Here is a 22,617-nt window from a genome sequence, read left to right on the forward strand (position 1 = left end):
CCAACATGGTAAACAAGTACAGTAATCTCTCGCTCGCCGCCTGACATCACGCAGCAAGGATGTCACTGAAAATTTGCCATATTTTTTCTCTTTACGATATTACAGCCTGAATTCAGACGGTGATTGAGCCTGCGATTGGAGCTCGGCTCAGGTGTGCGTAATCGGGATCCCTCGATACGAAATTCATGTAAAGGATTACCCATATTCAGAACATCGGCGTGAACCCCCCAGATCGGGTAAGCTGTTGCATTTTCTTAAGTTTCGAGCAAGGACTCGAACACTGAAATTCCAGCCAATCTCGTTTCATTTGCACCATTACGACAGCCAACCACCACCGAGAGTAATGTTTACAAGATCACGGCAGCAGATATGACACGACGAGTATTCTGGGAGGAAAAGTCTCTCCTTGTTAGTTTAGTTGCCGAAAAGTATAGAATGAAATAAGACAAACAAGTGGAAAGAAGTTACCGAGCAATACAACTCAAGTGTTAACGTCCAAACAAGAACGACACATCAACTTCAGACCTGTTGGAAAGTTAGGAAAGTCAAAGAACGAAAATATTTTGAGAGGGGAGTTGTAAATGTTACCCTTAACTATCTGCAGTAGTCATGTGGATAATGGTGTGATAGTTAGTGGTAATTGGTAAGAACTCTAACTTATCAGTGTGATAGTCTTATCCTTAATTAAACATAAGGGTAATAGTAATCACATAGTCCCATCAATATCACATCTTCATTTATTTCTTTGCCATCATAATTAAAGCGAGGATCGACAAATCTGACTTCAAACCCTGTATGAAACTGTGCGCCGGCTCAAGCCTGTCTTCTGGATACCAGCAAGCTTAGATCATTACTCGATCCTTGATTTAAACATGCGGACGGGTTCAAATCACCATTCTGAATTCGGACCTAAGTTACCAGTGCGTTTCACTTGCCAATTTTTGCTTCCCAAAATGCGGAAGTTATCAGAGATCAGCGATGAATAGTTATTATCCCTTAAAATATCAGAATATAAATATGATAGATTAAAGAACTGGAGTGATTTACGGGTGTTCGTCCGCCAGCCAATCAGCTGCCTTGCTACAAACTGACCCTAGGCCTCAGTTGTAAACCTCCAGTGAACCGACTTAAGGAATGTAAAGATGAAAAATATACTTTGCTAAACTATTTTATGATAATCATAACATTTACCAAAGATTTTCAAACAGATTTTTCTATAAGATTCAACAGATATGACGCTTTTTAATTTTTTTTTAGGATTTCTTGTGACATTATAAAATACTGTGAGACGTGAGAGGAGGTCACAAGTACAGCAGGCAGTAAGCGCCAGGTAGAGGAACAAGGTCACGATTCTCAAAGGTTCATACAGTGGCTCTTTCTCTTAAATGAAGATCTAATTCGAATGAACAAAAATACCGCTTAAAAATATCATCAGAATTACAGTGAGAAACTAACTAGATAGGTTCACCTTGCACCAGGTACAGTACAGTACTGTATGAGATTAAAGTAGACAATATTTGGTCAATATTATATACTGCATTTTTTTTATTAGACGTTGTTTGTGTGCGGTAGATTAAATTACATGTAATTAGTTTGGTACATTCTTAAATCTACACTTAGGAGGAAGTCACGTATAAATCTTTGAGAATTTGGTCCCAGTACACTGATGATGCCCATTACCAGGCATAGGGTAATTGTAATTGATTGTTATTAATTACTTAAAAAATATTTTTTAAATAATTGTTGAGTAATTTGAATTAACTACCCAAATGTAATTGCAATTTTAATAATTTACTTTCGAAATGGCAATGTAATTGATGCAATATTACGGTTAAAACGCAGGACCTCAACAAGTAATATTAATGTTGTATTAAACCTTGCCTGTGTTGCTCACTCACTCTAGCTTACCATGAAGGATGGGTCAAAAGGGGCTGACACTGGCACTCTACGCAAGGCCATCGCAAAAGCTTCATATATTGCTGCACACATGAAGAGGTCCACACATACAGCTGATCCTCTTGATGGAGAGAATCGTGTACAGACAGCCACACCTGCACGCTGGAACTCCGAGGTGAAGACGCTGCACTCTCTTCTGGCAGCCTCATCTGAGAAGTTGGACCTGCTTGATACAGCAAAATTAACTGCTTGTGACCGTAATATCCAGGAGGATTCGTGTGAAAATCTAAGTCCTTTTAAAGATCCCACTGGTAATATGCAGGGTCAGACAAGGTCATTTCCAGCTATGTTATTCCGTGTATTCTTGGTCTCAAAGCTCGGCTCAATTTCACGAAATCTCACTTTAATGATAAGCTGGCGCCAACTCTCAAAGACTCGCTCATCAGCCGCCTTTCTGGATATGAAAAAAAGGATATTTTTTGTACTTGTTGCTGATCTTGTTCTCAGGTTCACGCTGCAGTGGTGTACAGCTGTCACTCACTCTCACGCCAAACACTACTTGTGTTATCATCTCACCAACCAACCACTCAAGTTATCAAGTCAAGCACTCGCCATATTCAGCTTGACAAATGTCAACCCTCCACCTGAACCTTTGTCTCAACCCTCCAGCTGAACCTTTGTCTCAACCCTCCACCTGAACCTTTGTCTCAACCCTCCAGCTGAACCTTTGTCTCAACCCTCCAGCTGAACCTTTGTCTCAACCCTCCACCTGAACCTTTGTCTCAACCCTCCACCTGAACCTTTGTCTCAACCCTCCACCTGAACCTTTGTCTCAACCCTCCACCTGAACCTTTGTCTCAACCCTCCACCTGAACCTTTGTCTCAACCCTCCACCTGAACTTTTGTCTCAACCCTCCACCTGAACCTTTGTCTCAACCCTCCCTGAACCTTTGTGAACCTTTGTCTCTCTGAACCTTTGTCTCAACCTCCACCTCCACCTGAACCTTTGTCTCAACCCTCCAGCTGAACCTTTGTCTCAACCCTCCACCTGAACCTTTGTCTCAACCCTCCACCTGAACCTTTGTCTCAACCCTCCACCTGAACCTTTGTCTCAACCCTCCACCTGAACCTTTGTCTCAACCCTCCACCTGAACCTTTGTCTCAACCCTCCACCTGAACCCTTGTCTCAACCCAACAGTGTGGTAAAGGAGGTCCAGGAATATCCAAGTCCCCTCTGTATATCTGAAGATCGTCTGAGCCACTCATTACAGTACTGGCAGGTCCATAACCCAGGTCTTGCTGCCTTGGTGTCCCTCCTCCTCTGCCCCCCAGAACGTCTCTTCAGTACAGTATTGGGGGCCAAATGTTCAGGTATGATCACAGTACATGACTGACAGCACATGTTAAAGATTCCTTGTACTGTACTTCACAATATGATGTTTACTTCGCGTCTTTCTCTTCCTTTAATTTGTATTAGGTGTTGCTCTAAATGGAACTGAACCGTATCTCAATTAGGCTACTTGTCAAGGGGATGTCGTCATCTCGTTAAACAAACAGTCATAATCGGTAACTGCAATCAATTACCTTCATTTGTTAGCTGTAATAGTATTTGAACACAAGCAAAGTAATTATAATCAATTACATTGTCATTGTTCCATGCCTGCACGTTATTATGAGAGCTTTATATATTCTGTGTGGTAAAAGTGTCTTGCAAGGTAAATAGGAATAGTCTGTTTATTTTATGACTCTTAAACTATGAACGTATTTATCTAGCATAAATATGTTCAGCCTACTCTCCGCTAACCATCCCTGCTGCCCTTGAAGATTCTCAAAACTCCCTACGATATTTTATCATCTTGGCTGGAGAAGTGACAGCGCATTAAACTGCCGAACTTTCAATGGTACGTCACTTATATGGATGTCAAGTAAACGTGCTGAGGTGACCCCGAGAGTCTATTGTAAGTAACTGCGTTTTTTAGCCCAAGTTAAGTGATAAAATAAGCGTTTTAGGTAGGGAAAAAAATAAGTAGAAGAGTTTGAGAATCACCTCCTCATCCTACCGACTGTTGACTAGGATGACCATGTAACAAATATAAATTTTATACCAAATTAATCCATATATTCTCAATGCGTTTTCATATAAGACTATTTTGGCTGTACCTTGTAGACATACGTTGATTGTAAATAGAATAAGCAATTTATAGCAATATAATCATTATTTGTGTTTTCATTTATTCCCTCTTTGGAAAATTGCATTAAGACGTTTGGATGCCAGAAATACGAACAGATTTTGAAATATTACATGTAGGGCACATCTGTTCTATTAAATTCCAAACCCACAAAGGCACTTTTATATGACTATTATTTGAAAACTGTACATTTTATCATGAGGTTAGGATAATATACTAGGTCGTACTAGGTTATGTAAGGCAGGTTAGATCACAGAGCAGGTTGTGTCCAAACTAGATTTTCACTAATACCAGACCCCAATATTTAAGGTAATTTTAGATAATGTAGAAAGTAATTCTATCAATACAGTGTTGCGAGTTTCGTTTGGCTGATTTAGGTTACGTATAATAATAAATTAATCTTTGTTTAACTCGAAGGTCATGACGGCAGCTGTGGGTCTGTTTACACTGACACTTTTTCGTAAATTTTTGGCTGGGTTCAGTCAGGTCACCAGGCCTCTCCTGCCCTGACTAATGGATGTTTGTCGCACGTGAGGGATGTACTGCCAATGAACACATAATTATATCTACCGCTTACCTGCTAACATTGTCACAACACTGGGTTAAGAGACCTTTTTCAAAACTTTCATCTGTGGAACTTTTCGTCAAAACACTTTTTTTTTATAGTAAGCGTCTTCATCGTCTGGACCAAGTAAACTAATGTTAATAAAACAATTCTGTAAGACACAAAGTAAAAGTAAGACTGAACAAAAAGTTGACCCGTCGCCATGGAGGAAATACAGGCGACTTATCTCCAGGAAGTGCGGAGGGTAAAACTGATGACATAACTCATTATCTCAGTTCTCCATGAGCTAAATCCCCACACAAGGTCTTATCATTTGTACGTATTAGAGTTATCGTTTTCGTAAGGTTCATGAGCAAACACGGGGAGATTTGTGTCAGTTAGGTGTAAAACATCTATACACTTGCGAAAACAAACAAGCTTATACAACCTATTACAGTCGTTTTAAGAAAGCTTTTTATCAAGGCATTGTCATCAAACAACACCCCAGCGACCCGTACTGTAGTTCACTCTCTCTACAACATGAATATTGGGGACCGGTCAAGACAGGAAGGTGTTGTACAAATATAATTGAAGTTTCAGGGTTATACTGACCTACCAAGGACTCGTTACGTTAATTATTATTTGTAAAAACTCTCCGGACACTCCTTAAGTTCCACCTGATGACAAAATCGATCGCATATCCTCATTAAAATAATCTGGGTCCGCCTGTTTACAGTTCGATTGAGAGATATGATTAATATAAGTCTATGGTAAGTTATTATTATCATATAACATAAAACTCAGGCGTTAAACGTAAACAAACGAGAATTAATTTGTCCCCTTCAACTATACAATGGCTGGGTGTCCGCTGCAGCTTCACTTACTGTTCGAGTGGTGAAGAAACCATGTGAAATATAATTTATTATGTATATTATATAATATCATTCAATGGTACAGATATATATTGGGAATGTTTTATTTTAATTCACTGATATTCATAATATATTACGTATTTATTTAAAGCTATAAATCACTAGTACAAATTGAAACTTGTTTTGGCAGCCTATTTATTACTCTTGTACAATATCTGAATAAGTAAACATCGTGACAGTTAGAAAATAGACAATCGTTACACTACAGTAAAAAAAATTAGACAAAATAATCCGCCAGTTCAAGACTCTATACATCCTAATACTCTGTTATTACTTCAAACAAGGAGTAATTTTTAGCCACTAGCTTCAGTCACCCTTTTAGGTAGAGAGAGTCGAGGTGGAGGCGGACTGCGTCAGTGATGTGATGAAGCGGGAAGTCTGTGATGTACTCCTGGGTGGCTGGGGGCGGCTTCTTGTCCAGGGGTGGCACCGGCATCTGGCTGAGAGGGGTGGCCAGTGGGGCGGTGAAGAAGTAGTGGTGTAGGAGAGCCTGGAGGACACAGGTAGAGAGGCAGGTATAGTGATGATTACAGTTCGTTTTTGTAATACTCATCAGTCTTTTGTTATTTCCTCCTCTTGCACATAATCCCAGCCTCTTGCCTAGCTTAATCCCAGCCTCTTGCCTCGCTTAATCCCAGCCTCATACTGCATCACCTAATCCCAGCCTCTTACTGCTTCACCTAATCCCAGCCTCATACTGCATCACCTAATCCCAGCCTCTTACAGCTTCACCTTCTCCTAATCCCCAGCCGGCCATCAAACCAATCACGCCCATGTATCACTCGTACCCTAGTGAGCCACATTTGTCCCTGTAACATCATGGGTACGGGAGGTGCTTGGTGGCGTCTGTCTGTCTGTCTGCGTTTTATGAATGGTGTGTGGTCAGGGTGATCCAGACATGCACTTTGACATTCTATACTTTTAAGGTCATGAGGTAAAGAATACTGGGTCTGTGTAAATGGAGAGGTGTGTGTGTGAGTGTCTGTGCAGATTACCACAAACCGTCCATCTCAAGTATTACACCTTTATTTAAGCTATATATATATAACCTGTGTATATACAACTAGGGGTAGATGCATCTTTAAACAAACAATATACTTAGTAAAAAATAATGGATAAGTATATAAAGAGGGGTTGGCTGAAGATTATATCCATTTTTTTTTTTTACTTTTGTGGGAGGAAGTAAGAGAGATATGAATAACCCGAGGCCAGCAGAGCGTGTGCAGGGTGGTCACGGGTTTTTCTGCGAGCACCAAGGGATTACAGAGGGGCAGTGAGGAGGAGAGTCGGATATGTAGGTGAGGAGTGCTAAAAATAGTAAGGTCGTGATGTTTAAGAGGTTTTGAACATTGAATGGACGGATATAACAAGAAGAGCCAAGGGAATTATAGATATTAAAAGTGTTGCTCAGCTAGGATAAGGGGAGAATGGACTAAAAATAATAAGAGTGGTTCACATTGCTAGAATCATCTGGCAAGTCGCGTTACAACTAGTCTCTAAGGAATTTCGTATTATATAACTAAATCACATCTACCATATGACAGGCTTTATATTATGCTCTAAAACAATTACGAAAGTCTTCAAATAAATATATGAGCACCAGTTATCCTTCGACTCTCACCAAGGACATTTTGCGTCTTTCATAATAAAGTATCGACTGTACTGTATACGCTCTACATACTTTAACCGTACAGTTGTTTATCGCTCTACTGACCAGCCACAAGCCGCTCATCTTGTGGCTCACGTGATGACAGTCCACACATTATGTCTTCCTCATATGAAAGGAGATACGTTGCCTATGCCTTGTTCTTTTTTCTCCCAAATAAATAGGAAATAATCTTTCATTCCTTCCATTCTGAGCCAATTTGAAACTTGGAACACTTGTACTGTACTTTTTGACCAGGATACCAAAATACCTTTATCATTTTATGTGACCCATAAACAATGATATAACACCTGTCAAACGTAATTAATAACACGTAATTTAAGAGTTATGGCCACTATTTGTCCATACTGTCTCCATGCACCAAAGTCATGTGGGCGTGAGGAGTGAAGATATAGGTAATGGTTGTGTCCGCCTGAGCGTGATGGACCAGCATATATATTTTGTATTCTTTTAAAACCTGTGCGTGTTATGAGAACGTCTGCCCAGCCACGTGTTCACAGAATATTAAGTGTTTACGGTACCGTGTGGCTATACCAGTGTTTACGGTCAATTTTTTTCTAGTGTTTTATGTTATATTGTGTTTATTCGTGTATGTACGGCACTGTAAATATATATTGATGTTTATATTTACGTTTATTGTCTTATTTACGATACATGTTTATACAGGTGTTTACATTTATTATAGGAACCATGTTAATACAACTGTTCACGACGCCTAATGTTTTTATGTGTTTATGGTATTAAATGCTTATAGTATTATTATTATTATTACTATTATTATCATTATTATTATTAGCCTCATAGATCCAGACAACTACTTCAGGTGTTACTCTCGAACACTGAAAGCGTCAGCGTCTTGATTATGTAACTCAAACCTAACTCTGGACACTGTTATCAGCCCACAGCCTCACCACACGTGCGAGTCTGTGGTCGCGTACACTATCATTAACATTTATAGCGACATTTATGTTTATGCAACAAAAAAAAAAAAAATCAGTCTGGCTTCCTGTACCAGCACCCCCTCACTGGAGAGTTACTTTCTCTTCACACACACACACACACACACTACTACTACTACTACTACATGCTACTACTTTTTTTTCATAAAACGTGGCCTCCAGCCTCCCCCAATAGCCACACCTTCGCCACCATTTTATTACCTTAATATTAAATATCCTAATACATAAGTAGCTACCCTAGCTGTGTTGAGTTAGTTGAGCCGCAGATCTATGCGGCATTCAGTGACTGTTGCCTCATAGTCAATATCTGCAGCAGTTGTCGGAGTAGGGGCAGAAGCTCTCGTTCCCCTGAGGCAGAGCAAAGCCGACCGAAGGAGAGACAGTCGACATCTCATCCAGGCTGTAACATAACTTCTGGGCTGCTGCTTCTGTTCGGAGATCACCTCCGCGAGTCTGGCGTAGAAACATCTTGCACTTGGTCCCCATCCCACCAGAGGTTGTGAACACTAGAGGAGTGAAGCTGCCTTGATCAACGTTTTGAATTCTCTCCCCATATGCCCTTATCTTGTCGTTCTCGTTCCTCCTGTGTGCAGCATCGAGAGCTAGGTTACGGTGACATGCGGCCATGGGATAAAAAATCCTGATGTCGAAGAAAACTCGCTGTCCCTGCGTCCAGAATCCTCGAGCACTGACGTCAACGCGGGCTTCGTTAGATGTGTTTGAAGTCCTATGTTGGAAGATCTCACCATCCAAAGGAAGGAGGGTCGGTTCTACCATGACATCCCTGCAGATTTCCTTCAACTTATTTGCTGTGGGGTCCCTTACTTCGTCATACCTCATGCATATGAAGCCCCCTTTCTTGCACACCATGGCGTGATCGACGTCATAGGAAGAGCCACACACGCATTGGGAGGGCAAACCTTCTACTGGCTGACCGTACCTTAGAGCAATGGCATCTGTAAATTCTTGGTTCACACTCAGGATGGGTTGGAGAAAGGAAACTCACAATGTGCTCTCTATATACATATTGTATTGGATGTACAATGCAGCTTGGTACTGGGTAGGCAGCATGGTTACAAGCGCAGAGAGAGCTGGTTGGTGAGGGTGCCCAGAGGAGGGCACGCAGCTTGAGGGACGCCAAGGTCGCCGGCGGGAACGGGAGCCGCCAGGCTGGAGCGGAGGAGGTGTTGCTTGCTGGTGGCCGTAGGTAGAAAGAGGTTGGTCACAGCGGTGTGAGGTCTTATAAGGCGGGGGTAGGCGTGGGTTGGTATAACTTTGTAGATAATTTTAGCTCCCTACAGCTGAAGACGCGGGTACGGAGTCTGCCAAAGGCTTGAGATGCACATCTGATCTGATGCTGAATCTCTTCATCGTTGTCCGCGATGGTGGATAGGTGGTGGCCGAGATACTGAAAGTGGGCAACATTAGAGAGGGTAGTACCATTTAGCTGGGTGGATGGTGGAGGTGTGGTTGAACCAGGGGCAGGCTGAAAGAGAATCTGAGTCTTACACACACACACACTCACGTTATGATACAGGTGCCGCGATATATACGGTACAGTACCTTGCTCGCCGATAACCTCTTGTCAGAATAGTAGATGACGAACTTCTTGACCAGGTCCAAGGCATCAGGTGGTGCATCTGGCAGCACCTGGCGAGATGTAAACACAGTGTTACTTGGTTTATGAATATTTTAACATGTAACAAATTGCAAACATTAAAACTCAGACATAAACAAAGATGTAAACAAAGAATTACTTGGTGTACGCTTTCTATAACACCTGACAGGATATAAACATAAACAACAAAGATTAAACCACTGGAGGCGCATGATAAATAACAGGATTGTACACCTGGATGCAACACCTACAGTACCATTATGTTCACAACTTTTATAATTATCACTAAACTCGGGCATCTAAGGAACGCCTAACTAATATAAACAAAAGTAATAAGTTGAAATCCTTAACAAAACGCATCTCGGATATATAATGTTAAAGTTTTCAATAGTCATGTGTGGACGGAAATTACTGATTTATGAATTAAGCCGCAAGGTTCTCAGTGATCTTTTATACACATACAAATTAATACTACAATTAATGCAGTAATATATTTGTATGGTAATAATTTTCAAGAATCGTTAAGTCATCAGAGGAAAACGTGAATATCAAGTACTGTATTGTGAACCGTGTTAAAGTGGGTACCGTGTATCACTCTGCCTCCTGTCCTATCGGAAATAGTGTAACCTACTTAGTCGACCCAGTTGCTGAATGGGTATTAGGTTAGGTAAGCGTTACGGCGGTTTATCTTAAGGTGAAATAACCTATGGGTAATTTATCTCCAGGTGAACCTTTGTGGCTTATTGCAGAATATACTGAAAACTTGCACATGCCGTTAAAGGTGCACACAATAATAAATAAAACATAGTTGCAGCATGGTAGGCCACTAAAGTCGATATGCCTGCCTGTGAATCGCCCTCCTTCCCCGCTACTGAACACTCGCCAGCTCATGGATTTTTCAGGTCACGCGCTTCCCTATTTGCTTTTCCTAACTGTGCCTCGCCTCCTGCTGAGTCACATTAACAGGAAGTGTGGCGCCCGTGATGAACGCTGGTGAGAAATGAGCTGATGACGATTCCTTTCATCTGGCCGTAGAGATGGATGAACCTCTCCCTACGACCCCATGTTAACAATAATAATAATAATAATAATAATAATAATAATAATAATAATCAGCGCGTCACACACAAACCCACATAATGGCTTACACCGTTTCGCACTACAGACCACAAAATATAGATAGTGGAGCCAGTGGGGTGGATAGCATAATCTTGAGGGCTGACGAACGTAAACTAAATATAATATTCACTATGTATCGCTTTCATTTTGAACAGGTTTCGTTACACTTGGTCAAGCTTAGATTAGTGTGTTCAGATTTGTGTAAATTTAAAATGAACTCTGGATATATATTATACACTCGTACATTGTTGAATTTGTTTTAATATAATTATTTCAGCATATCGGTGTTCAGTCACCATATTGTAAAAGATATATTATTATTAGTCGTATTCAGGTTCCTGTTTCTATTATGATATTGTGTATATATTTTCACCGATATGGCTTGTTTGAAACTCGAATTTAAAATAGTAAAAAAACCTGTTGTAATATTATACTGTCTTGTGATGTGGATAATAGGGGACTCACGTGTTAAAGGGAGACTCACGTGTTATAGGGGGCCTCACGTGTTATAGGGGGCCTCACGTGTATAGGGGGCCTCACGTGTATAGGGGGCCTCACATGTTATAGGGGACCTCACATGTTATAAGGGGCCTCGCGTGTTATAGGGAGACTTAACTAGACTCACCTGCTCTAGAGGGACTGGCTTAGACTCAGGGAAGGTGATCTTCTTATAGTCTGGCAGCTGGGAGAGGCCGGGCCAGTTGGTCTCACTTGGTGTACCTAGGATCTGTAGCACCACACACAGCTGGTCTATGTCACTCTCTCCCTGCAACACAAGAACCACCTGACACCACCTTGTACCAGCACCACCATCACCTGGAACTATTATGAACACCTCTCACCTGTGACAATTAACTACCAGTAATGAACCGGGCAAAATAGGTTATAAGGTGCTATTTTTAGCTATAATTGGGCGTAAACATAGCGATAATAGAGAACGCGAGATAGAAAGAGACAGATAGATAGATAGACAGACAGAAAAAGAGATAAACAGACAGAAAGATAAAAAGACAAATAAATGAATAAAGAGACAAACAGAAAGACAGAGAGAGAGAGGGGAACAGTAAACGAAAGACAGACAGACAGACAGACAGACATTTAGATAGAAAAACAACTAGAGAAAGAGAGAGAGAGACAGGCAGAAGGTGACCCACATAGCTGATAAATTCTACTCACCGGGAAAATTGGGGAATTATTGATCATCTCTCCAAAGATACAGCCAACAGCCCACAGATCGACCCCTTCATTATACTGTCTCGCCCCGTACAGCAGTTCTGGCGCCCTGTACCACCGTGTAGCCACCTGTACAACGAAGTCAGGCTATATTACAGGTTATTGGGTCATATTACAGGTTACTGGGTCATATTACAGGTTACTGGGTCATATTACAGGTTACTGGGTCATATTACAGGTTATTGGGTTATATTACAGGTTATTGGGTCATATTACAGGTTACTGTACAGGTTACCACCTGTACAGGTTATGGGAGGTTACTGGGTTATATTACAGGCTATATTGCAGGTTATTGGGTCATATTACAGGTTACTGGGTTATATTACAGGTTACTGGGTCATATTACTGGTTATTGGGTTATATTACAGGTTACTGGGTCATATTACAGGTTATTGGGTCATATTACAGGTTACTGGGTCATATTACAGGTTACTGGGTCATATTACAGGTTATTGGGTCATATTACAGGTTATTGGGTTATATTACAGGTTATTGGGTCATATTACAGGTTACTGGGTCATATTACAGGTTACTGGGTCATATTACAGGTTATTGGGTTATATTACAGGTTACTGGGTCATATTACAGGTTATTGGGTTATATTACAGGTTATTGGGTTATATTACAGGTTATTGGGTTATATTACAGGTTACTGGGTCATATTACAGGTTACTGGGTTATATTACAGGTTACTGGGTTATATTACAGGTTACTGGGTCATATTACAGGTTACTGGGTCATATTACAGGTTACTGGGTCATATTACAGGTTACTGGGTCATATTACAGGTTACTGGGTTATATTACAGGTTACTGGGTCATATTACAGGTTACTGGGTCATATTACATGTAAAGTACGGGTAAAAATTATCGAATTATGTTGAATCTTATTAACTCTCACTAAACACATTACAGTACCTGGTGAGAGTACAGCCTCTTGCCCTGCCTGTTGAAGACCCGACAAAGACCCAGGTCAGCTATCTTAAGTTGACCTGTGTCGCTGATCAATAGATTTGCTGGCTTCAGGTCCTATAGATAGAGAGAGAGAGAGCGATTTCTAGTATAGCCTGTGTACATACATAGACTGTGCTGGTGTATAAACGATGTGCAGAGACAAACAAATGTGATCATACTACAGGTACAGTAAAAGGGATTACAATTTGGTAATAAGTATTTAAATAAGTCTGGTTGGTTCTTGTCTGGTTTCAAAAATAAATAAATGGTTTAGACCGTCTGATGGTCATCCTGTCCGTGGTTACTTATTAACATTATACTCCTTGACACTTACCCTGTGCATGATGTTGTGCAGGTGGAGGAAGGCGACCCCTGACAGTAGCATGGTCATGTAAGATTTGACCTGAGCTGGGGTCAGAGATCGTGTGGCATCACGGATCATCTCACCCAGGTCACCCAGCATTAGTTCAAACGCTAACACGAACCCCGCACCCTCAGCGAACACGTCCAGCAACCGAACTACCTGGCGATCGAAAATTAAACAGTACATTAAAACGAACGTGTCCAGCCAACCTAATACATGGCTGGTCTCTTGAAAATACCAATAATAACAAAACCACACGTATAAAACTATCACTATAAGAATATTGATGTATGGAAATTAGATCATGTATAATTACTGGTATATATTATGACACCTTTTACATCATTGATATCCATAAACTTGGCCTCACAAGATGATTAAGATGTTGACTAGTTTCTACGAGACAATGGTTGGTCACGAGGGAGGAGAGGGGTCCGCAGCCTCCGCACTGACTCACAATCTTACTCATAATTACTATGCACCAAAGTGATTCAACACGTCATTATAGTTTAGTTTTAGTTCATTCAAATATTTATCATCCAATTATAAAACATTAACCCACTTACAGGTCGTGTATTTTTTTTAATTATTACTGTTATTATTATTATAGGAATATTAATGATTTATATTTGAACTTATTGACGATATATTTATGAAATATATTGACCCATCTCGCGTCTATATAATCATTCCATTATAATATATCACTGCCGGTGTTCTGATAGGCAGCCAGATTCACAGTACAGTATCGTGGCCACATCCGTCATGACAGCGACACCAAAATCACCTCTAGGTTAAATTATTTTTTAGTATCAGAATATTTCGTTTTAGTTTCAGTTATATTCCTTCGTCTTCGTTCATAATAATACATCATTACATTCAGGGAGATGGCACTACAGTATATTGTAGGCTGCTGCATAGGAACATGACCTTGTTGTATCACTATATTTTGACTGACTTACTGTGAACTGATACGAACTTTGTGAGCTGATACATGTGTTCTGAGTTGATATATGCTTTGTGAGTTGATGCATGTGTTGTGAGTGAGATGATACATACGTGTTGCGAGCTGATACATGTGTTCTGAGTTGATATATGCTTTGTGAGTTGATGCATGTGTTGTGAGTGAGATGATACATACGTGTTGCGAGCTGATACATGTGTTCTGAGTTGATATATGCTTTGTGAGTTGATGCATGTGTTGTGAGTGAGATGATACATACGTGTTGCGAGTTGATCTCCTGGAGGGCCTTGATCTCCCTGAGGGCGGTGGTGGGCATGCCCTGGTCCAGCCGCCTTAAAGGAATCTTCTTCAGGGCCACCATCCGCCCCGTCAGGTTGTGCTTGGCTCTCACAACCACCCCGTGTGCACCCTCCCCGATCCTGCCTACCACCGTGTATGCCTCCATCACGCTGTTTAGGACAAGTTAAGAACGTTTTAACTTTTTTTTGGGGTGGGGGTTGTGTTGTGTTGTGGGTAGCAGGAGAAAACGGCCCCTGTCGAAAACGGCCCAAACCAGAACGGCCCCACTCTAACCAAAACGGCTCCACCCTATAACCAAAACGTCCCCACCGTGTGACCAAAACGGCCCCACCGTGTGACCAAAACGGCCCCACCGTGTGACCAAAACGACCTAACTCTAACCTAACCTAACCAAAGTAATTTGCTATAAGGAAAACCATTCCGGGGTTGAAGCTCGTCGTATGTTTTATACAGAATACGAAAAAGGTAACTACAGTATTGTGTTGTGTTGTTCTTTTGCTTACCGTACAATTCCTATATCAAATATTACCGCCACATAAATACAGTTAATGGAAAAGCGAAAAGTTAATATATCAAAATATTCATGCAACTTACCAGATAAAATTGTCTCTGAACCATCTAAACAACTACCTGGGTCAGACAAGTGAGAAGCTATTTACAATTACACTCCTAATCAAGAGCATTGTTAGTGCCGTTGGTTACCACTAGCCTTCGCTCACATTATTCTGTCTTAAGAATATTTCGCCATGTAATTTCAAGGCTAAAAACAATGCTGAAAACCAAAACACTCAATGATGTTTTATGACAAGCCACTCGTTCAAGGTTTGTTTGTTTACAGTCAGCGGATGGCGTTTCCATGGCGACAAGCTTCTTGCACCCTCCACTAGGTGACAGCACAGAGGATGCGGTTATTACAAACAACGAATGAGGGAAAAATCATTAAAATCTCGTTAATAGGTATAATCTTAGGAAAAATTTTATGATTGCCTGTTTTGTATCTTATAGTGAGATAGTATTAACGTCTTATTACACTCTTCGTCTTAGAGAATTAATTTTTTGGTAAGCAGGTTTAGTGCTTGCAACAGATATTTTAATTTCATATTTCACATTTAGATTATGACTGGTCGGTCATCTTTATGAGTTTTATTCATTCATATACTGTATATTAATGTCAACAATGTATTTTTTATTTTAAAAAACGACATTCTGTCCCAGAAAGGACAGGTTTCACGAATCTCTCCGTTATTCCAGTAAGAAAGGATATTTTTGAGTCAGCATTGAAGAAAGTGACGTAATTTATATAAAATATAATTAGAAGACAGGGGTGTGAAAGTAACAGGCAAGGAAGGGACGCGGCGCCGCAGTGATCGTCATGTGTTTCACCTCCACGACGACACTCGGCCACTCGGTATCTCAGTGTTGCTCGTGTTCCTTGTGAGTGAGGAGTGTTGTGAACCCCTCCACCTCTTGTTTTGTGTTACTTTACGTACAGGAGTTTAGCTTTTCTTCGAGAGCACATTTTTTCACAAAAGGTTAGTATAAAAGGTCCGTTACGGGGGATAGTTGGGTTAAGAAAGAGGAATTTACTATAAAATTCCACAATAACACGGTAAGGTCGAAGCTCGCAAGTTTTCAGCTGCTGTAAAAGTTAGTGACGTTTGGCTTGGGTACACCAACCTGCCCATATTGTTGAGGTTTTTTTACTGCAGTATATCTGTAATGACCGATCTTTTGTTGTGTGGTGCTATACTACTTACATAGAAATGCCCGTGAAGTGAATATTCTTTGTCAGTGCATCATTGATTGACGTAACCTAATTCTGAGAGGTCAGTAGAGGTTACGTTCGTTAATTGCTTTATCAAGTTGCAGATATTTTAATACTGCAGCTGTCTGGGTATTTTCTTATACGTGAAAACGGCAACAAGATCACTAGGCAGATCAGGAGATGGTATTAGATATTGGTAAAATAGGTCAGGTAGTATCCAGTGTTTATTTCCAGCTGATCTGTTTTGGTACACAAGGTGATGAAGGTATGTACCACTTATAGCAGTGTTTCTCAGGTAACCAGAGCATGTATTGAATAATGTTTTACTTGGCATATGTCTATTACTTCGTTATTCATTGTATCACGTGAATATGAAGTATACGCTAGTGTATTTAAGGAGTGAAACCAGGTTAAGAAAGGTATAAATTCAGAAGAGCTCTGCCAGCTTAGTACTAAATTTACAAGAAATTTCCCCCAAGAAAAATTATTAAGAGACGTTATAAGAACAGATAAATGTTGCCATAGACAAGGTTGGACACGGTGTAATTTCACAGAAGAATGGTTGCATCTTGGCCGCAGCTGTAGTATCTTCTCTGAATCTTCAGGGTGAGAACAAAGCAACACTGAACTGTCGAATTTTAGCGAGAACTAACCATTGCCATTAATAATAACTCAGCATTATTTTATTTTGACAACACTCAATGGACAGTTCTCAGATGGTTTGTTTTCATTCACTCCAGCAACACACACAGAGGCAGCTGTTGTTGAGATACAGTGATTCTTCAGAGAAACTTCCATTTTTGTCTGGTTTATTTTGGCAATTTGTCTTGACTCCTACATCTATTATGGACAGTTTTATAGTAAACTAGTTATATATTTAGTATCAAGGTGATGGAGCTCTTCTGAAATTTTAATGAAGTAAATATAGAGTGAAGCTACAGGCCTGAGCTCAGCTGCCTTGGTTCCAGAGCTTAAGGGAAAGTATTCCTGGTAAGTGCATTAATGTTTGCCAAACTTAACACTGTTTGTCTTACTCTTCCTTAATCTGATCTTAAATGACAGAGATTCAGGTAGATGTAGTGCTACTGTGTGATCAGTAGCACATGAAGTTATGTGGGAAATGTCTTTATTTTGACAATAGGTTCATATTCTTATACTGTACCAAGATTAAGCTTTGGTGTTAGTATATTAAAGTCTTTCTAACAGAACCTAGAATGTTGTAGGCAGTTTTTGATTCGTGCACTATTCCAGAAATAATAGCAATGTACAGCGAGGTTTGGGAATCCAGCGTTATGGTACCGGTATAATATAGAATTTATGACATACTGTACGTAATTCCTTGATTTAGAAATTCTGGCTTAACTTTAATTAAACTTGTTACAGTACAGTTGGATGTTTGCATAAGTAAGGCTTGAACAATCCAAAGAGAATGCAGATACAGTACAGGACCACAAATGTTTATCACAGTGTTAGTACAGTATTGATTGGGGAAGGATAAATTTAGCTCTAGTGTTACATCTTAATATTTTTGTTGGCATTATCACCTACATGTATGTTTTCATGAATGGAATGCATATCTGCTAAGAGAACAAGGATTAAGCTACTGTAGATTAAATATTGGTTTGAAACAGATCACAAGAACCAACTACAGTACTTAATGTTAGGTCGGTTCTCGTAATCTGCCATATAAGGTTTTCTTCAGCGTACCTGTACTCTCGTTACTCGCCCGCTAGAGTACGTTAAAACAAACATATTGGTAAAGGTTATGCTATTAAATAAGAATAATTTTTCTGGTAACTGCCACATTTAAGGCTAAATATTAATATCCATTGTAGGGTTAATGACCCTTTACCTCTGGGTACAAGTAATAGACCTGGGCCCCTTAGCCATAGTGAAGATATTGGTCAGGTCTGATGTAGCTATCTCACCAAGGTAAAATAATTTATAAGTTCTGAGATTTTTTGATACAAGTATACTGTAGCAGTTCATATTCAGAGAAGAACCTCATTGTTTAATACTGCAGGAGTAAGTTTGGAAATTATTATGACATATGAGTAAAGTAAGTGGCAAAATTCTGTGCACTACTGCCTGCACCACTTGTTCAGTTCCTGTGTGTGTAAATGACCCAACCTTGATCACTGCCTCAATTTAACTGGGAGGGATCACCAAACATTAATACCTGTACTGTATTTGGCCAGTGTTTTGGTTTTCAGTAATGTTCAGCTATTTGTTGTAGCTGAAATTACACATCGTCCAGTGATGGAGTCGATGGCTGCCTCATACGTTATTACCAAACTTACTTGAATTGAAAATAACGTATGTTTTTTTAACTTTTTCTTCGTGATAAGTAATTTTTCTATTAGCTACCGTACTGTAAGTCTTAAGTATAGTTAATAAATGTTTGAATGTTCTTGGCTATCACTTATTACTCACTGTTTGGTTTAATGCAAGGGGTGGAGCTTTAAAACATTGCACTGGTTGTCACTAACTTGTACAGTGAAGTGCCCTCCTCTTTTGATTTATATGGAATAACATCCTGATACCTGGATACTGAGATGGTATTGTATTACTGTCAAGCAAGTTAATGAAAATAATGAATGCAGTCTTGGTAGTTAAGCCCAGAATACACAGAAGTACCGGTTACATAAGTTAATAACCTTATTTTGTGTTTGTGTGTGTGCACTGAACCTGGTTGGAGCAGGTAGTATTCAAAGGGCACATGATATCTGGGCTTCATGAATTTTATTTGTGTATTTTTTTTACACCATTTAAATTACTAGTAGTCAACATACTACAGTAATCAAATAGATGCATCATTAATTACACAAAAAAGTTACTCTATTTTTATACCGATTTATAGGATTAAGTTACAGTTATTGTAATGGTTGCTATTGTAGGTTTTCTCCATACTGTGGCTGTGGTATCAGTCTCATGTTTATCCCTACTGTATATTCTTGGATATTGTTTTGTTACCCCGTATGTTAGATGTTGTTGCTTCACTGTGCATGTTTTAAAAGACATACTACTAGCAAAACAAAAATCTGCAGCCCTGGGTCTTACGGCCTTCGCAATGATCGCTGACTGAGGCCATGTTCCTATGGTAAGATTGGTACTGTACTTCTGATTGTGTGATGCATTTTGTAACCAATGCGATGTATTCTGTATATCACGTAAAGTTAATACAGATAAATTAACAGGCATACTGTACATAAAAAATCCGTACGTTTGTGAGAATTCTTGGTCCGGTGCGTCATATTGTATAACACCATAAAGGTACAGTACAGAAGAAAAAATTATGGACTGTGCAATATGAATGGTTCTGTACAATTATAAAAAGAATTATATTAGGAAAAGTCTAAATTTAAGATTTGTTTTATATGACTCATTTAATAGCTACAACAAAATATATGTATATTTTTTAATACAGAACAGGTTAGGATCCCCTCTATGCTGAATAAAATCGTCTGGCATCTGCTGAATAAAATATTAAAAGTGGCATCCCATAGTGAAGGGGTAAAATACTGTACACTGCACCTGTAATAATTATTTCAAAGTTATCTTGTGGCTTTATATGAATATTCTCTTTAACACTGCAGTCTGGTTTTTGTGTTAATGTGTGTGTATTGTATACAGTTACATATATAGGATTGCAAAAATAAACATTCTTTGGTATCTAGAATTTGATTAACAGGGAAAAAAATTAGTTACAGTATAGTAGTAGCCCATTGTTCACTGTTTTGTAACCTCTCAGCAGTTGTGGTGTTTGTCTTATGGGCAGAAACATTATACAGTAATACTGTAGGCTCACACATGTTGGATGTTTGGTGATGGCCAGTTAGTGTGTGATTTTGTTTGGGTATTTGGTTTTATTTCTTATCAGATTTTATATGAATAATTGAAAAAAATGCAGGTTTGATTTTGTAGGAGAGTCAAACAAGAGTATGATTATGGCCTTTGATTTAACAAGTACTGTACTGTACTGTTGGTGTATTTGCATCATTGACAAGATTATTGGCATCAGCTGATGATTAGCCTCCTGCTTATTTCACCTGATTGTTAAACATCCCAATGTAAGGGAGGTTGGCTTAGGTTAGGTTAGCATTAGGGGGTTAATCTTAAGGTAAAATATGCTTGTGGGGACTACTGCACATCTTTGGTTGTCCGAGTATTGTACATTATTAATATAGTGATGTGGTTCATATTTTCAGCTCTTGTACACACATAAAGGAGAGTTTACCATAATTGTCATAGTTATTGATGTATGGGGCTCCCCTCTGAGCTGAATAAAATCGTCTGGCATTAGCCAAATAAAATATCAAAAGTGGCATTACCATAGCGAAGGGGTTAACAGTACCCACCATATTTATTGGTAAATTTTTACCCAATATATTTTATACGGAAATATTTGTAATACAGTATAGCAGGTGAGCAGGTGAATTACTGGATACTGTGTGCTATTTTTGGACAACTTTTATTACTGTATTAAAAAATTTGCAGTATGTATTATGAAATTCATTTGAAAAGCTTTGTTTGTAGTCTTGAATATGTTTGAATACTGTAGCAAATTTATTTTATTTTTAATCTATTTCTACTGCTTTTGATTGTATACTTTACTGTAATAGGTATTTATTTACCTTGTGTATATATGGTACTGTATGTAAATTTTTTCTTTTGTGTGTACAGCTACCAGTGAAGATAACTACTGTACAGGCACTTACCGGTACAGTACTACTAATGCACTAAAGTCCTGAGCCTTGTATGGGTTCTCTTACAGTATTAACTTATGTCACTTACTCTTCAGTGGGGTTTTTGTATGCCCTTTCCTGAGTTGTTCCAGTAAATTGATTTTGTGTAAATTAGCGGCAAGCCCTTCTAATATTGTTCACGTATATATACAGATATGATGTACTGTACAGTACAGTACGTACTGTACATCCTGTTTCATACACAGTTTAGGGAAGACAGCCAGAGTGCTTTCAGGTGTGTCTACTAGTTTGAATGTATAAACAATGTAGCAATTTCCGTTCTTTAGTTGTTGGTGGCGACGTCACTAAATAGCTTTAACGTGATGCCAGTAATTGTTGGATGGAAAACAAAGTTAAACACTTTAATCATCTGTGTTTTGCAAATAACTATAAATTGAATATTTTGATTCCTACTGCCCAAGGAAAGACATTTTAATGAGCAAATAAAAAAAATAATAAAATTAAAGCATTGTGTACTGAGAGTTTCTACGGCTTGGTGATCTAGTTTCCTGTGGCCTTGAGTCTGACATTGACAATCAATAATCCCTTACTTCGTTACCAGATATTAAAGACTACATGAAGAGAGCAAAATACAATAAATCGAAGACAGTAATGACTTATTTCTTGGATATGAGCACTGACTGTGCAGTTTATTGGTGTTGCTGCTACCAGAGGAACTTATGAAGGCTTATTCGTTTTAATGGTGACAAACAGGAAAAATAAGTTCATTTAAATGATATACAGTATTAAGATATATTGTCGTGTTGTATTTTTATTTGTTAACAGAGCGTTTATTAAACACACAAAAATATAGCCTCATATATTAGTTTACCGTCAACCTCATTACATTGGATAAAAATATAAGGAACAACATAATTGTGAAATACATTCATTAACTGGCATATATAAAAAAGTTGTCTTTCGTATTCATAAATGATAGATTACAATGACCTTTGGGTTTGTTTTGCCGGAGAATGCAACAATGTTCATGCCAATATTGCAGCACCTCACTGAACCGTGACAGTCGGTGTTCTGATAAAATGTCGCGCCAGTCATAATAAAACGCTACTTAATTTACATATACTGGACTGTACTGTACTGTACACTTATTCGCCGAGAGCATCCGACCTTGGACATTTCTCCTTGATTTGGGAAGTCTACACGTTGACATTTCGCTGCAGCAGGCGGTAAATTGTATTGCTAAGTGTTTTTTTTTATTTTTAAGAAATGTAATGTTGAAAATGTGAAGATAAAGAATGACAAAATAAAATATCTGAGATGCCAGAAATAGGACACGTCTAAGAAATTAACAGTGCTAGGGAAATACTGTACAAGTCGACAACGGTGCTGGGGAAATACTGTACAAGTCG

The 22,617-nt window shown here is 39.2% G+C and overlaps 3 protein-coding genes across 7 annotated transcripts in view; 2 read left to right on the top strand and 1 right to left on the bottom strand.

The window, feature by feature from the left end:
- LOC121868571 (bumetanide-sensitive sodium-(potassium)-chloride cotransporter-like) overlaps positions 1 to 2,037 on the top strand; it is a 39,296-nt gene extending 37,259 nt beyond the window's left edge. Inside the window, exon 22 of the mRNA XM_042369323.1 lies at positions 1,904 to 2,037. The gene's annotated coding sequence lies outside the window, so the exon portion shown is untranslated. The remainder of the gene's footprint in view (positions 1 to 1,903) is intronic.
- Positions 2,038 to 5,627: 3,590 nt separating this feature from the next.
- Positions 5,628 to 15,573, bottom strand: LOC121868572 (cyclin-dependent kinase 20-like). 4 transcript variants are annotated; one of them, XM_042369328.1, is made up of 8 exons: positions 15,457 to 15,573; positions 14,697 to 14,886; positions 13,444 to 13,632; positions 13,074 to 13,184; positions 12,100 to 12,225; positions 11,549 to 11,689; positions 9,750 to 9,836; positions 5,628 to 6,051 (listed from the first exon to the last, which is right to left on the bottom strand). In XM_042369328.1, exons 2-8 carry the CDS (start codon positions 14,880 to 14,882, stop codon positions 5,872 to 5,874), a joined length of 1,020 nt encoding a protein of 339 aa, XP_042225262.1. In that variant the 5' UTR covers positions 14,883 to 14,886; positions 15,457 to 15,573; the 3' UTR covers positions 5,628 to 5,871. The 4 variants fall into 4 exon arrangements, with proteins under 4 accessions (XP_042225262.1, XP_042225260.1, XP_042225261.1 ...); XM_042369326.1 differs by having other exon boundaries at positions 13,444 to 13,628; positions 15,332 to 15,573; XM_042369327.1 differs by having other exon boundaries at positions 15,332 to 15,573.
- Positions 15,574 to 16,133: 560 nt separating this feature from the next.
- Positions 16,134 to 22,617, top strand: part of LOC121868574 (phospholipid-transporting ATPase VD-like) — a 99,021-nt gene continuing 92,537 nt past the window's right edge. For both annotated transcript variants that reach the window (XR_006089422.1, XM_042369330.1), the window contains exon 1: positions 16,134 to 16,269. The gene's annotated coding sequence lies outside the window, so the exon portion shown is untranslated. The remainder of the gene's footprint in view (positions 16,270 to 22,617) is intronic.

Source organism: Homarus americanus, unplaced genomic scaffold (genome assembly GCF_018991925.1).
Source record: "Homarus americanus isolate GMGI-L3 unplaced genomic scaffold, GMGI_Hamer_2.0 scaffold59495, whole genome shotgun sequence".
NCBI lineage: Eukaryota > Metazoa > Arthropoda > Malacostraca > Decapoda > Nephropidae > Homarus > Homarus americanus.

Coding starts and splice junctions, on each gene's coding strand:
- LOC121868572 (XM_042369326.1), bottom strand. CDS start 15,355: ATGGTTCAGAGACAATTTTATCTG. Junction 12,226..13,073: donor AGAGGCTGTACTCTCACCAG/GTACTGTAATGT, acceptor TTCGTTGTACAG/GTGGCTACACGGTGGTACAG. Junction 9,837..11,548: donor AGCCAGTCCCTCTAGAGCAG/GTGAGTCTAGTT, acceptor ACATCTCGCCAG/GTGCTGCCAGATGCACCACC.